Below are 16,289 nucleotides of genomic sequence, written 5' to 3'. Positions count from 1 at the left end.
TGGTTGGTATCTTTTAACGCTTGATGAAATCACAGAATGCAGGAGTTGGAGATACATTTAATCCAACCTCCTACCCAAGGAGGAATTCACTACTGTAGCATCCCTGACACATGGCCATCCAGCTTCTGTTTAAGCACCTCATGCAAAGCACCACCATTTCCCAAGGCAGTTTGTTCCGTTGCTGAACAGCTCTTACGAGCAGACAATTTTCTAATGTCCAACTGAGATCTACTTCCTTGTAGTTTAAACTCTTTATTTCTTGCTCTGTATTATGAAACAACTCTTCAATCTTCAACCTTACCTTCAACTCTTCAATTCAATCTTACCTTCTACAAGATCACCTGTTATACTCTTGGACAGTTAGCTACCTCCCTGCAATCCTCTCTTCTCCAGGTTAAAGATATTGAACAATCTCCAAACATTCCTCCCAAGTTCTTCCTCCCAAAGCACTTATGGTTGAACAATTATTTATTCAGAATAGAGCCAACAGGAGATCTTGGCAAGCTCCAGAAACCAAATCAGCTCAATCTGTTTTTGCCAATGAGCTGCATGCACAATGAAAATGTTCCTTTCGAGAAGTTGTATTGTACATGGTGCAGTAAAGCACTTCATCGTTAACTAGGCCTTTGGGCAAGGATTTTATTCTTGTAAAGTAGATTGTCATGTCAATTTTCAAAATAGGAAAATGAAGGCTTATCTGTGTTAATTTGCTGAAAGTTCAATAAGCGTACTGTGGCTTTACCGAAGAACCCATTTTGTCTGTCTGGTTTGATATTACTATACTGCTAATTCTGGTACTGTCCTTACGCTTTCATATAGTACTTGATAAATATACCAAGTATAGATTTTGTATAGTTATTCTTAAAAGCAGGTTAGTCGGAACCAAACCAACCATACTTGTTCTTCAGATGGAAAATAAAGGTTGAGAAATGAATTGCCAAAACCGTGGAATGAGCTGATAGCAAGAGTGGTCCAACTTTATCCAACAGATGGGCTTTACAGCTGCAATACCTGAGATTTACAAAACAGCACAGCAAAGAATCTTTCACGTCCATCCAGAGATGAACTAGTCTATGTGCATGTTTAAACTGAACTTGTCTAATTTGGAAATCAATTTGAATTGTGCTTAAGCAAGGCCTATCCACTTAATATAGGATTAAGAGTAGTTCAGGACAAAATATGGGCACTATATATTTGGCTTAAAACTAGCATAGAATTTTAGGGCATCTAAAAATCAGAAAAATAGCACAGCTTTTGTGCTTTCTCACAGGAAGCAGAAGAGCACAAGGCATTGCGTCTGCTAGTACCTGCTGAGAGCCAGAGACTCTGAGGACTGAAGCAGGAAGCAGTTGAGGCACTTTATCCTCCACAGAGTGGGATCGTCCAGAGGGCAATGCTTCTGAATGTATTCTGTCTGCCTTAACACCTGAGGTCATCTGTGCTTTCCAGGTGCACACGGGTCATGGCTGGCCACAGCAACTACTCTAAGTCTCTGTTTCTTTTCCATTAAGGGAAATGGATTACTATTAATGGCAATGAAGGATTAGTACCTTATGGCAAGTTTCTTCTCCTTGGAGAAGCCACACCATTATGCCCTCAGAGATGAAAGATATGAAATACAATAGACTCTCTCCCTACATTAATATGGAGGGGGGGAAATCTGAGAATGAATGAGATCCAACTTCAGCAAAGGAAAGTCTGTATGTTTTTAACTGAAAAGCAGTCATAAAATTAAGAAGCACTTGATAATCACAGAATGACTTACTTATGAATAAGGGTATTGAAAACCAGATAGTTTTAAAAATAATAATTTGGTAATTCAATCATACCAAAATCATGACCAGAAGGGCCTAGTGATTCCCTTACAAGGTTCATTTCAGAAAGCAGGAAGGGTTTGGGTGATTGGGCACCTTCTGCTATGTATGTTTTTATTATAATATGCTGATGGCCATCAAGAGGATCTGCCACAAAATGTACCACCTGTTAGAAAATGCAGGTGTATTTTCTGCATATTCATAATGATCAATCACTGCAATATAATGCCCTACAGAATGTTGGACTACAATTCTGGGAATTGCAAACTAGTAATGTTAATTAGCAATTATGGGCATTTATAGGACACATTCATAAAGTGCCAGGTTGAGAGTGGCGGGCAAAGAAGGAGAAAGATATGATTGGAGAGGCAACTTCAGCAACTATATCCCTGCTGGTTGGCATGCTGGAAACAGGCCACAGCCAGGAAACCACATGGTGGCTAATCTCTAGGAGACTAGGAGAAGGAAAGCCATTAGAACCAGCCCATCAGTTAATTACAAGAATGGGCTGAGCCATCAGGCAAAGGCCTCCAGAGACAGTGGAGAAAAGTGAGAAGGGACCCCCCTACACACAACAGGAAGAAGTAAGTACCAGAACTGTCACTGAACCTGCAACATAGCCAAATCAAAGACCACTCCCCCGATGGACTACACATGGTGCCAACTGAGATGAGCTTGTTGCAGCAGGAGCACACATCTGGCTGTGCCATCTGCAATGACCCTCCTACAGCCTGGCTCATTGCTTAAGCAACAAAAGGCGGCACAGCAGCACTCACACCCCCTAGGCTGTGACAAATAGGCTACATCTTCCTATTTTGCATTGGCAGAATGGATGCAAGAAAACCAAAGGACATCAGATATGAAGGTATGGCAGATGAGGGAAGGAGTGGAAGAAACATGCACTGGCCTAACATGGTCTAAAAGAGCAGCACAGGGACCAGAGGAGGGAAAGGCTGCATTGTTCAGGTCTACCTCTGCAGAACAGGGGAGCCACAAACAGCCTTGCCCTGCCCCCCCCCACCAACTCAGCCCAATCTTAAACCATCTCATGGCAAGTAGAGGACATTCCAGATGAGGAAGGAATAAAGAAGAGGTAGCCACCCTTACCTTCAGAAGCTCATCAAGTGAATCCCACTTACAATCCTTCTCACATCCATGAAGTAAAGGTAAAAAGGAAAGAGCAAGTCATCCAAAAGCTCTTAGAGAGAAGATATGCAAGACAGAGATGGATATTCTGGAAGTATCAGAGGCAGAGAAAAAGTTTCCAGAAGATGGAGGATCCTCAACCACTAGTGCCCTAAGTAATGAGGAACCTCTGAATCCTCAGAGGAAATGAAGAGAGAGTCACACAACAGGCTTCAATCTCATCTCTCTTGAGGCTCAGCTTCCAGATGATGATTTTATGCAATTCACAGAGCCTAAGTGCAAAATTCCAGAGGTTAGCCAGAAGAGATAAGGAATTATTTTTAAACAAGCAATGCGCGGAAGTGGAAGACGACAATACAATAGGAAGGACAAGAGACCTCTTCCAGAAATTAGAAACATCGGAGGTAAATTCCAGGCCAAAATGGGTATGATCAAAAACAAAGATGGCAAGGACCTAACAGAAGAAGAAGAGAGCAAGAAAAAGTGGCAAGAATATACAGAAGACCTGTATAGGAAGGATAACAATATTGGGGATAGCTTTGACGGTGTGGTCAGTGAGCTAGAGCCAGACATCCTGAAGAGTGAGGCTGAATGGGCCTTAAGAAGCATTGCTAATAAGAAGGCAGCAGGAGATGATGGCATCCCAGCTGAACTGTTCAAAATCTTACAAGAAGATGCTGTCAAGGTAATGTATGCTATATGCCAGCAAATTTGGAAAACACAAGAATGGCCATCAGATTGGAAAAAATCAACTTATATCCCCATACCAAAAAAGGGAAACACTAAAGAATGTTCAAACTATCGAACAGTCGCACTCATTTCACATGCCAGTAAGGTAATGCTCAAGATCCTGCAAGGTAGACTTCAGCAGTTCATGGAGCGAGAATTGCCAGATGTACAAGCTGGCTTTAGAAAAGGCAGAGGAACTAGGGACCAAATTGCCAATATCCGCTCGATAATGGAAAAAGCCAGGGAGTTTCAGAAAAACATCTATTTCTGTTTTATTGACTATTCTAAAGCCTTTGATTGTGTGGACCATAACAAATTGTGGCAAGTTCTTAGTGGTATGGGGATACCAAGTCATCTTGTATGCCTCCTGAAGAATCTGTATAACGACCAAGTAGCAACAGTAAGAACAGACCACGGAACAACGGACTGGTTTAAGATTGGGAAAGGAGTACGGCAGGGCTGTATACTCTCACCCTACCTATTCAACTTGTACGCAGAACACATTATGCGACAAGCTGGCCTTGAGGAATCCAAGGCTGGAGTTAAAATCTCTGGAAGAAACATTAACAATCTCAGATATGCAGATGGCTGAAAGTGAAGAGGAACTGAGGAGCCTTATGATGAAGGTGAAAGAAGAAAGTGCAAAAGCTGGCTTGCAGCTAAACCTCAAAAAAACCAAGATTATGGCAACCAGCTTGATTGATAACTGGCAAATAGAGGGAGAAAATGTAGAAGCAGTGAAAGACTTTGTATTCCTAGGTGCAAAGATTACTGCAGATGCTGACTGCAGTCAGGAAATCAGAAGACGCTTAATCCTTGGGAGAAGAGCAATGACAAATCTCGATCAAATAGTTAAGAGCAGAGACATCACACTGACAACAAAGGTCCGCATAGTTAAAGCAATGGTGTTCCCCGTAGTAACATATGGCTGCGAGAGCTGGACCATAAGGAAGGCTGAGAGAAGGAAGATCGATGCTTTTGAACTGTGGTGTTGGAGGAAAATTCTGAGAGTGCCTTGGACTGCAAGAAGATCAAACCAGTCCATCCTCCAGGAAATTAAGCCAGACTGCTCACTTGAGGGAACGATATTAAAGGCAAAACTGAAATACTTTGGCCACATAATGAGAAGACAGGACACCCTGGAGAAGATGCTGATGCTAGGGAGAGTGGAAGGCAAAAGGAAGAGGGGCCGACCAAGGGCAAGATGGATGGATGATATTCTAGAGGTGACGGATTCGTCCCTGGGGGAGCTGGGGGTGTTGACGACCGACAGGAAGCTCTGGCGTGGGCTGGTCCATGAAGTCACGAAGAGTCGGAAGCGACTAAACGAATAAACAACAACAACAATGCTCTGCTTATTAGTGATACCTATAAGTCATCAAAGACTCCCCAAAACCCTACAGTTGGTCCCTGCAAGGAATCAATGGTTCTGAAAAAGGATTTCCCGTAGGCTCCAAGGTGAAGCTCCAAGTGCCTTTTCTAGACTTCTCCACACAGATAATAAAGAAGTAGTGGAAGGAGCCTAGCCAAACTCAGGGCACCTATCGTTCTAGTAGACAAACTGTATCTTCCACCCAAGGATACTGTGGAATGATTACTATGCCTAAGTGGGTAGCAGCCGTAATCTCAATATCAGTGGTTCCAACAGAAGGAGAAGAGGCACTCAAAGCTCCAACTGAACATAGAACAGAGTACTGAAGCAATCCCATGAAGTAACAGCACAGGGAATCAGGGCAGGCATGTCTGGAAACTGTTTACAATTTGCAGAAGGATTCACAACTTGATGGTGGCATAACAGGGCCTGTGGCTGATGTGTTGAAAAGTAAATCAAGAGCCAACTACACAGCAAAGCCCTTCTTGGGAAATAAGCTATTTAGGAAGCTAATTGAGTTGTTTTATTTAGAGACCAATTGTCCAATATTAGTACACTCGGAGAAAAAAGAATAAAAGAGAGGAGGAACAACAAAATCACTATTATCTGAGTTGACTAAACAAACTATTCCATGTTCAGACAGCATATATGACTTTTAAGTTAACAATGCCAGAATTAAACACCTTTACAGCAATAGCAATTAAGCAGAACTTAGCAACCATTCTGGAGATTCTGTAGATGAAGAAGCTAATAGAAAGATGTGTTCTCCTTATCTGACCTGCAGGCACAACTGGCTGATAAAAGCACTATTAAGTCAGAATGCCAGGCATGACAAAATGGGCAATGCAGTAAGACATGTGAGATTGACTTGATCAACCCTTCCAGATAGGAGCAAAAATTATCTTGTAAAGCATTATATCTCCTGTCTAAACCCTGCATCTAGACCAGGATAAAGCTGTCCTGTGCAGGACAAAGTTGTTAATAAAGTACTGACTGGGATAAAAGGTTTTCCAAACAACCTCCTTTACAGTAATAATGGAGTGTGTTATATTTGCTTGCTGTAAAGTCACAGACCAAAAATTAACATAAAAATTAAAAGGGCTACATGAAGATAATTTGGCAAATTTATGATTATGCATATATCAAAGCCAGCATTTTGCAACACAAATTGCAATGATGCAAAATTTCATGACTTTCACAGAAATTTTACTAGAATGATCACTTAGTAAAGAAGCACATGGTCTATACTTGCTTTCTCTCTACCTTGCGGCAGTGATCATCAATTTCTTTTTATCCTTATTTTGTACTGGGACTGAAGAGAGCTAACTGAGATATAAAGCAATGTCTTGACACAGATCTCCAAAAAGACCAGAATATAACCCAATATTACAGATGCAGAGTTGAGACCATTGTACATGTTCTGCTGAGTTGCCCTCTATACCATACCTGGTGCTCAGAACTAATTTCAGCTTTCATTAACAGATGCTTGGCATAAGCTAGATATGTGCAGGGCTCTAAGGATATACCTCAAAAGATCTTTCAAGGGATGAAAGGCTAACAGTCCACAGAATTTGTTTCCTTCAGAACAGGATATGTGGGGATACATCAGCAGATGGATTACAGAATGTCCTTCTCTGGTACATTCAGCCATAAGAAGCAATTAGATGGGTTTGCATCTACATCTACAGCTTTCGGTTGCACTGTATTACAGAGGGTACTTTAACTACCATATTGACCTTCCCTAAGAATACAGTACTTCTGTAGTATATTCCTTTCCTGTTGTCTTCAATTTCAATGACTAAGAATGGTAGCTGGATTTACCACAAAGAACCATTCTGGTCACTGAAAGCTGAACCTGACAATCCCACCCTACTCAAGTTGGAAACAAACTCAGAGAGAATTCAAATGACCAAGGCACAAAACCACTAACTGCTTTACTGTGTTAACTATTATACCTTGTTCCTGCATTTTATGTATGTTCTTGCCACTAGAGTCCTGTCATTGTAGTAAAATTATTCAGTAACAAAGGTGAAGTGTAATCAACTAAAATCAGTGCATGTGACTAAAAGGAAGTTGTTTCCCCCATGGGACAGGAAGAAGTCTTAATCCTCCCTCCCAGCCTTAAGTGGGCTTTCCTGGCAAGTCCATTTGTAGTAATCAGAAAGATAACTAACCTTCTTTTTCACATTAAACTCTTTCCAAACTACATCACAAAAAAAAATATATAGTTATAGAGACAGCTGTTTAGTACAGGAGGAATAGGCACTACAGACTGTACAACGTAGAGGCATACAAACCTCAACCAAGACCCCAACTAGCATTCAGGCTCGTAAGCAACCATCTGAGTGGACAAAGTCTTTAACAGAGACCATAAGGAAAGTAAATGTTTTATATGAGAAGGGAGTTGATTCTCTCTCTTTTGCAAGCAATCAACACAATACAAATGAGCAATAAAGGCATATACAGGCAAGCAGAGTGGCAAAATCTGTGGACCATTTGTCATTTTGTTTTGCAAGTATAATTCAGCTAAACATGGTCAATGGATCACTGTGGTGTTCTTTCTAGCCTCCACCCATTTTTAGCAATGTGTTGTTCCCACAAATTCACCCACTGTAAAATGTTCTTGCATCAGCCAGTTCCCATGATACCATCGTTATGTAAAATGGGTTGGGCTCTTGAAAATCACTCTGGGCACACCCAGTTAAGGTCCCGGTGAAACACAGAGAGAGATATAGCTAGAAGTTTTTGAGAGACAGTTTAAACCAACTGTTATTTTTTTCAAGGGAAAACAAAATAGATTTAAAAAGCTCATTTACCTTTGTAGGTCGTCAAGTCCTCTGACCATTGATGAGCTAGGGTTCAGCCTCAAGAAATTTTGCTTCAAATTGAGATGAGTGAGGTCCTGGCTATAAAAAAGATTGGCAGGCATATCCTCTAGGCTGCAACATGAGAGATCCACTGAGCTTATTCGCTGGGATGCAATCTAAAGACAAAGCAAACCAAACAAAAAAAAGTTTAAAGGGCTTATTGGCTATGTAAGGATTCTTGACTGCTTATCAAATCAGTCCAGCCATAAAAGCTAAGTGTCTGCATGACTATTTTCAGAGAACAAAGGGGAGGAAGTTTCTCCTTAAATATTTTTCTTTCACTAAATTCTCAGTATTTATTTCACTATTACTTTTAAGTTTCTCTATAGCTGTGTCCTTCTGAATGGCCTGTACATGTATGCTAACTAGAGGTGTCTGCATGTGGGGAGTCAAAGGGGGTTAAAATGATGAAAGCAGTGTCACATTCTTGTGGTCCAAGCTCCATCACTTTTGTACATGTGTTGTAACATCACACATATGTACAAAAATGGGAGAGTTTCTGTTGTTAAGGGGTAGTGCTTCATATCCTGTGGATGCCTCTGCTACAAATATTTCTTTTTTTGTCACTCATTCTGCTCAATATCCCTCATCTACCCAAAGATATCCTACTTCCTAGATGAACTTCACCCATCTTCTCTTGTCTATGCCTGGAAATGTGTTTCTGAATGCTTCCATGAAAAAAGCCCTCTGTTATTTCCTTTAGTTCTTCTTCCAAGCTCATTTTGTCCAGGAACACTTTAGGTCATTATCCTAGCTCCTACACTATAACTATCCAAGACATATATGAATGAAGTAATCATATATACACTGGGTTGATTTATCTCTGCCTCCATCTTTCCCTTCTCGTTTGTGTGTATTTTTTATCAGAAAACTTGTGAGTTAGGAACTTTTTTGGGGGGGGTATTCAGATCATTGTGTATATGCAAGTGAAGACAGAAGCAAAGCACCACAGTCCTTGTTTCCTCATCCAAAAGAAAAGTTTTATGGATGAAGTTGCAAATAAATCCAAACTGTCATTCATTAAAGTTCTGTATGCTATCTATCTCTGTTCTGCATAGCTTCTTCTCTGATTAAAGTAAAATAGGAAGCAGAAAAAGTATAGCTGTGGCCTGTATAGCTAGAGGCCCCCAACAACAGAATCCCCACACTGAGTTTAAAGAGTTCATCAACTACCATTTGACTTCTCTCTCTATTGAAAAAAGTACAGGCCAGACACTGTTTCCAATACTACCTCTCTGGGTTCTCTCCTCTAACTACTCATGCCATCTGCAGGTACAAGGCAAGATCCAAAGCCAAAGTCAAAGCCAAAGATGATTAGACAGCAATGGAAGAGCCAAACAAAACAAAACAAAACCTTACAAAAGACAGCTTAGGTATGATTTCTTGAAGCAAATTAGAACATGGAGAAGATGATTAACTATCATACCAGGAGTTATATTAATTTATTTCCAACTCAGTTAATGAGAGAGTAATAAAAGGTAGACTAAAAGAAGAGAAGATTCAGCACCTTTTCCAGGGCACTGGACATTTCCCTACTGCAAATATGACTAATATGTGTAACGGACGTTTTAATATACTAATATTCACGTGCACCCCTACATAGATAGGGAGCATAATTAATCTGATTTATTATGGTCTCCAATTTTGTCACTTGGTTCAGTCCTCTAGCACTTAACTAAAAGCTGAATATAAGTAACTATTTATTACAGAGGACACACAATAGTCTATCCAAATGACTGGGGGGATTCTGAACCTGCTCAAAACTGCTCAAAATAAAGAACAAATGAACAAACCAATGGATCACTGAACAAATCAAGCCAGAGTTCTCACTCAAGACACAAATGACTAGGCTCAAATTATCCAACTTCAGACATATTATGAGAGGACCCAGCTCTCTGGAAAAGGCTCTGATGCTGGGAAAGGTAGGACGACCAACAGCAAGGTAGATGGACTCAGTTACAGAGGTGATGAGATAGCACCATTGGAAGACCTGAAAGACTAGGTTAGGGACAGATTGTCATGGAGAAAATCTACCTGAGTGGTTGCTAGGAGTCGAAAATGATTTAGTAGCACATAATCAATCGATTGATCAATAATCAATTGCAAGTATGTTTTAGCTGCAGCATGTAATATTCACTATGTTGTGTTCACACTAGAATAAAAAAAGGGGGAAAAAACTGGAAAGGTAATCCAGCATGGCTTGGACGGCAGAGGAGAAAAAAGGCTGATGATACAATATCCCTATGTTCCTCATGGGGTCCATAAATTTTCAGTTGTATGTGAAAACCGGGAGTGGGGGAGAACACGGAGACAATGCAGATTAGGTGTGGGATTCACATAATTTATGGAATTTGAGGCCTCCCGAATGTCTAACACAAATGAATGGGGCTTTATAAAATTACAGGCTATTTAACATTAATTAACAAAGCATTATTACTGTATTGTTTGTTTTTCATTTCCCTTTACCCTCATTATTTATAATTTCCCCCAACAATGGGGTATATGTATACATTTGTGTGCGCACACACCGAGAGAGAGATGCTTAAAATTTAAGGAAACCTTTCCTGAATCTGATAAAGTAGTTTATATTCTACATAAACATCATGCTGTAGTCAGTGTGTTAGCCTTTAATATGCCAAAGGGACCCTTTTTCTCTCCAAAGGGCAATAATCTAAGGATGATCTTTAATACCATCAAACAAGGGCTGTTCCATTTTCTTTTGCACAGATAAAAGCTTCTCCATAAGGAAGAATTTCTAACCTCAGGACAAGAAGTTAAGATTTGGTGAATCACAGTATCTTTGCTTTGGATTTAACCTTGTATACAATTAGCTCCATTTGTTGCTACAAAAATTCTGTAAAGTAAGAAGTTTTTTATAGCCATAATAATAATAATAATAATAATAATAATAATAATAATAATAATAATAATAAAAAATAACAATAATCAATATTAGGGATTAATGTTACCAAATTGAAAATAGAACTTTACTGTGGTATTTATTTAAAGAACGGGGTTTTTAAAACCTTAATCCTAACACTGACCCTATTGACAGAGATGGCTTCGAGATCAGCAAATCAAAGCTAAACCACAAATCCTTTTGTGGCAATAGCAACTGAAAAGAATTTAGCAATCTTTCTACAAATTTTAGGTGATAGGTTGGCTAGTAGAAAGGTTACATTCTCCTTGTCTGACCTACCGGAACATTTCACAAGCAAGGGAATTATTTAAAATTAAGGTGCCAAAGTTTGTTAGAATAGACATCAATGCTGAATATGAGAAACTGACTCAATCTCCTCCTCCAGGAAAGGGAAAGACAATCCTGTGAGAAAACATTGTTATGTCTCCTTTTTAAAACCATGGAGGGCAAAGCACTGAAACGTGTTAGCAAAAAAGGACAGATTGTTTATGATATAATTAAGGGGGTGAAGAGATTTCTAAACAAACCAGCTATGTAGTAATGGGGAGAATTACACCAAGCTTTCTGGAAGTCAAGCTCTAGGTTCTGTTACTTTAGTTCTGATCTGGTTCTTTCAAAACTCAATGAAAGTACAGGTTGTCCTCGCTTAGCAACCACTCGTTTAGCAACCGTTCAAAGTTACAACTGTGCTGAAAGAGGAGACTTATGGCTGGTCCTCAAAGCTGCAGCCATCGCAGCGTCCCTGCAGTCATGTGGTCACAATTTGGGCATTTGGCAACCAGCACACAATTACAATGTTTGCAGTGTCCTGCAGTCATGTAATCACCATTTACGACCTTCACTGCTTGCTTCTGACAAGCAAAGTCAATGGGGGAAGCCACCAGGAAGTCACAAGTTGTGGTCACATGACATCGCACTTAACACCGCAGCCAGAACTGCCATTGTAAGTTGGCATGGTCACATGATTTTTTGCTCTGCAACTGTATTGCTTAGCAACGAAGTTCCCAGTCCCAATTATGGCTGTTAACTGAGGACTACCTGTAAATATTTGGTACAGAGGCCTCAACATCTAAGATCTGCATGCATTTTTACCTTCCAGGAAATTAAGGATGCCAAGAAGTGCTCCATAAAGGCCAGTTTTAACGATACCTTAAGGTGGCAAAGTGTTAGGGGAGCCTTGACAGAGACTAGCCCTGATTTGAAGAATAGAAGAGCTTGATGACACGTTGCAGAACCTGAAGGATATCTCTAATGAACTTGGACTGTGTTACTGTGAAGGTTCTCAGAACTTTATAATAGGACTATAAACCTTGGAGCCAGAGGCTCATTAGTTTGGCTTAAACAAATTTAGGGCCACCAGGACACAATTATTGTTGCCACTGCTGGCAACATAAAATTGCACTGGCAGTTTTATGGGTCCAGGCAGAAACATCTTTCATCTGTTACTTCTGTGACAAGAATGACTGAAAGAAATTCCCAGCTATTTGAAATCTTTTTATCTGATAAATATTGCTGATAAACTTCCAACTATGGATGCATTTTGCTCATTGCTTGGTGAACAGTACTGCTTTTGTTTTAGAGTAGCTAAAGGCCAGTTTTTTCCTTACTACAAATCATGGGAAGGACCTGAAGGCTGTCTTAGACCTACCAGTGTTGGAGAAAACACACCTGCAATATTGGCCAACAAAGGAATGGGCACAGGTCTGCTTGCCAACATTGGAGGAAATTATTTTCTTGTGTAAGTTGATGAATCTACAAACCCTGGACAGATGTAAGTCCAACGGAGGACTGCATTCTGGCATATATTATGCAATGATTTGTTCAGAAGACTATTTCGAGTAAGTTCAATAATTAGTCCACCAGGGGAGTTATGCCCTAGGTGGGTGAAAAGGGATCACCATCCTATCTATCAGTATCCCTCAAAAGATTACAATTTTTTCAGTTATTTGGTTCAATAACAAAGCCACACTGTTCACTTGACTTTTTTTTTATCACTGTGGCTTTCTAAAACCTCAATTGAGGATGCAATCAAGCACAACATCTAAACAGGACAGAAAGAAAAAGAAGAGCTGAAATGAACTGCTTTTCAAGCAGTAGGGAGAGCAAACAAGAATTCATTCCTTCAGAAAGCTTAATAACTCAGAACCAGTTGAAGCTGTTTTTGGTTTGCTTATTTTGAAGCAGGGTCACAAAACGCCCGCAATAATGGCCTTCAAGTGTCTAAACTAGAAAGGATGAAGAGGTATAATCTAGGTAATACTAGACGTTAGAAGTCAGTGATAGAAGTTGACCTTTCTACAACTTCTACATGGTCTCAGCTATCCATTCAACAGCCCTATAAAATTTGCATTCCCATATTTTGGAGAACAGTAAAAGATAAAATAAAAAGTAACATGGATGTCTTCAGGACTCAGAGTGGCTCAGTTTCTTCCCCCATTATCTTGTACATAGAAAGCTACCCATATTCTTTAAACCAGTTTTCTTTGGTATCTGAAGCAACTGTGGCTATGAAACTCTTTTCAGAGCAGAGTATTTTAGCTTGCCCTTAAACTAGGTATGGAACTTGAAGCCCTCCAAATATTGCTGGACTGCAAATCCCATCATCTCTACCCATGGGCTAGGTTGCTAGGATTTGTGGGAGTTGTGAGTTCAATCCACCTGGAATTCCCTAAGCCACTATTTCTCAGTTTAGATGTTACCAGTTTAAGAACCAAAGATTAATTCCCACATGGGCAGTCACATACATAGTCCATCCTCAGACAAATGAACCAAATTTGAACTTGGTGATAGAACTTGCAGTTTATGAGAGACATGAATCTGACAGACATCCATGCTCTCAGCTTATCCTTAATTGCAACTTACACTATGCCACCTTTCAAGTGATGCTTAAGGTGGCAAAAAAGATTGCTGACAGGAAAACAGCATCTTTAGGTTCAAGTGAAGCATGAAAGCAAAACCGGTACTTCAAATTTATAATGGCATTGCCACTAATGCATAAAGAAATCACATATCACAACAAGGAGGTTCTTTGAACCCTTTGTGAGTATTGCATGAATACTGCCCCAATTAGAACTGAAAAGCAGTGCAATTCAAAAACAACAAAGTAAAAGAAAATGCCAGCAAACAAAAGACAGTTTTTTAAACCAGATGCATATTCTAGCCAATGCACTTTGTACCATTCTGAGATGGAGTAGACACATCAGAGCTATGCTTTAGGGTGGGGGGGGCTATCTCTGAGAAGCCCCTTATCCTTGCTGTGGAGTTTTTTCTGTACAGTATTACCTTCTTGTAGAAGTATGCTTCAGTCAAGATAAGAGTTAATATTCTAACTGCTTTATAAAGCAGGACACAGAGGACCACACGACAGCTCTGCAAATGTCTTGGGGAAGGGGTACATTGATATACTATTGTTATACTACTAACTACTGCTATACTACTAACAGTTATACTACTGTTATGTAATAGTAACAGTAGCAGCACCAGCAGCATCAAGACCAGTCACAGTAGCTGCCTTCTATGGGACTGGACCATAATTCCCTGTACGGTAGGCTTATTCACAATCTTGCAGGGTAGTTGCAGACTTCGGTACACCTTGACTGGTAAAACTTTGTGGTCTAGGTGGGGCTCTTGAAAAGACAGTGGGTATCAGAGCTTTATGCAGGACATGGTAATAGATTTCACTCAAGAACTCTCCCAGCCCCCTGGAGCCAGCAGAGGAAGAGTCAAGAACACGGCTGAGAGAAACAATGTTAACTGCAGACACAAGAAGTCCTAATAACACAGTAGATAAGCTATACTTCAGAATCAAGAAATCCAACCTGCTATATATAACAGCCCCAAGCTGTTAAATTTTAGGTCTCTTTCTCCTGTCCTAAAAAGGCAATGGACGTCTTGCTGCTTGTTTCTTGACCATGGAGGTGGAAGGCACCTGGACAATCTTTTGATAAAGGTCCTATCTTATCTCTGGCTCTCAGTGTCTGGCTTAGCAGCTTCAGCCTCACACCAGGAGACCAAGTCTCTGAACTCCTCTGTTTTGCTCAGGAAGATCTTGACAGCTTGTCTAATGTCCAGTGTATGCCAGCCCTTCTCTAATTTGGGGTTGGAACACAAGATGGAGCTGTGCAAAGGCCCTCCTAGCCACAGCTGCCTTATGTATCTTTTAACACAAATGCACTCATTTGTTTAATGGGCTCCCCATTCATAGAGTGGATGGATGGATGGATGGATGTTAATTATTTCAGGAAGGGCTTATGCATTTTAAAGTCTACAACATTAGAGACAGCATTTTAAAAAAAACAGCTGCAGTATAGTAGTAATCAGGACCTGTGAAGCTGATGGGAGAACACACCTCCCTCATCATTTCACACTTTTCCTTCAGAGAACAAATAAGCAACTGTATGGGAAGCAAAGCAAATTCATATTATCAGCATTATTTTGAATAAAGAGAAGTTAGGAAAAGAAATAATACTATGCAAGTGTGACACCTAAAATACAGCTGAAAGATGAGAGTAATTCAAATTTATTAATTTGCTAGTATGAACTCTTGAGTGAACAGTCTTGCAATGATTTTAAAGCCAGTATGGTATGCCCCCAAAAGACGGTTTTAGCCACATCTTCACTTGAACATTTCTAGAAAGCAAGAATGGGTAACAGTAGGGACAAAAAGAAAACAAAAACACCAGCAGAGAAATTAGGCCTAGCTCTGGCTGGGAATCTCACAAGATAAATCTGAGCTAGTCCATTATGTAACAATTTATTTAAAATAGAGACTTTGTCTCCAGGTAATCCAGGGCACAGAAGGGATCATAAAGGCCAGACAAACCAGCTGTATATCTGACTTTCCCCTTGAAACCATGCATAAAAAAGAGACTCTTGAGGCACTTGGTAGCATATGAAAAGGGGCTTTTTTTTACAATAGCTCTCAAATAAAGATCCCAGGATTGAATACTTGACATAAAGTATTCTACAATGCCTGCTATTCTCTACTTCATCCCCTTATTTTCTCAATGGGCAGCCTACAACAGAGTATGCATTTAAATATGTGGTATGTGTGTGGGGAGGAATGGAACAGCAATCTAATCTCAGCCTTTTCAAGTAAATGAATAATTGTTGAAGTGGCAATACCTTGAATTCTGAATAATTTATGCTGTCTTGTACTGTAACAGAGGACAAACTCTTGAGTATCTTATTCTGTCTTTGTGGAGCTCAGGTTATGAGGTTTATCCTATGTTTGCTAACATTTCCAGAGAAGAATAATGAAAGTATTACATAATTACTCCTTTCTCCTAGTCTAATTTATCCGGAATGTTTTCTTTCCAGTTTTAATTAACCTGCTTAACATGATGCCCAAACTACACTTTGTTGAACTTTTAACTATGGGAGCTTCAACAAGCAAGCTTCACAACACATCATGTGAAGTTATCCAAACAAATCAATATTTG

The 16,289-nt window shown here is 40.0% G+C and overlaps 1 protein-coding gene across 1 annotated transcript in view; it reads right to left on the bottom strand.

Moving 5' to 3' along the window:
• The window catches only part of PHLPP1 (PH domain and leucine rich repeat protein phosphatase 1), a 167,909-nt gene that overhangs the window by 64,433 nt on the left and 87,187 nt on the right, over positions 1-16,289 (bottom strand). The window contains exon 4 of the mRNA XM_063298791.1: positions 7,878-8,044. Coding sequence (XP_063154861.1) covers positions 7,878-8,044 — 167 coding nt within the window. The remainder of the gene's footprint in view (positions 1-7,877; positions 8,045-16,289) is intronic.

This window comes from Candoia aspera, chromosome 3 (assembly GCF_035149785.1).
Source record: "Candoia aspera isolate rCanAsp1 chromosome 3, rCanAsp1.hap2, whole genome shotgun sequence".
NCBI classification, from domain to species: domain Eukaryota; kingdom Metazoa; phylum Chordata; class Lepidosauria; order Squamata; family Boidae; genus Candoia; species Candoia aspera.
Note: the sequence above shows the minus strand (reverse complement) of the source record. Positions and strands in the feature narration are given on the sequence as shown.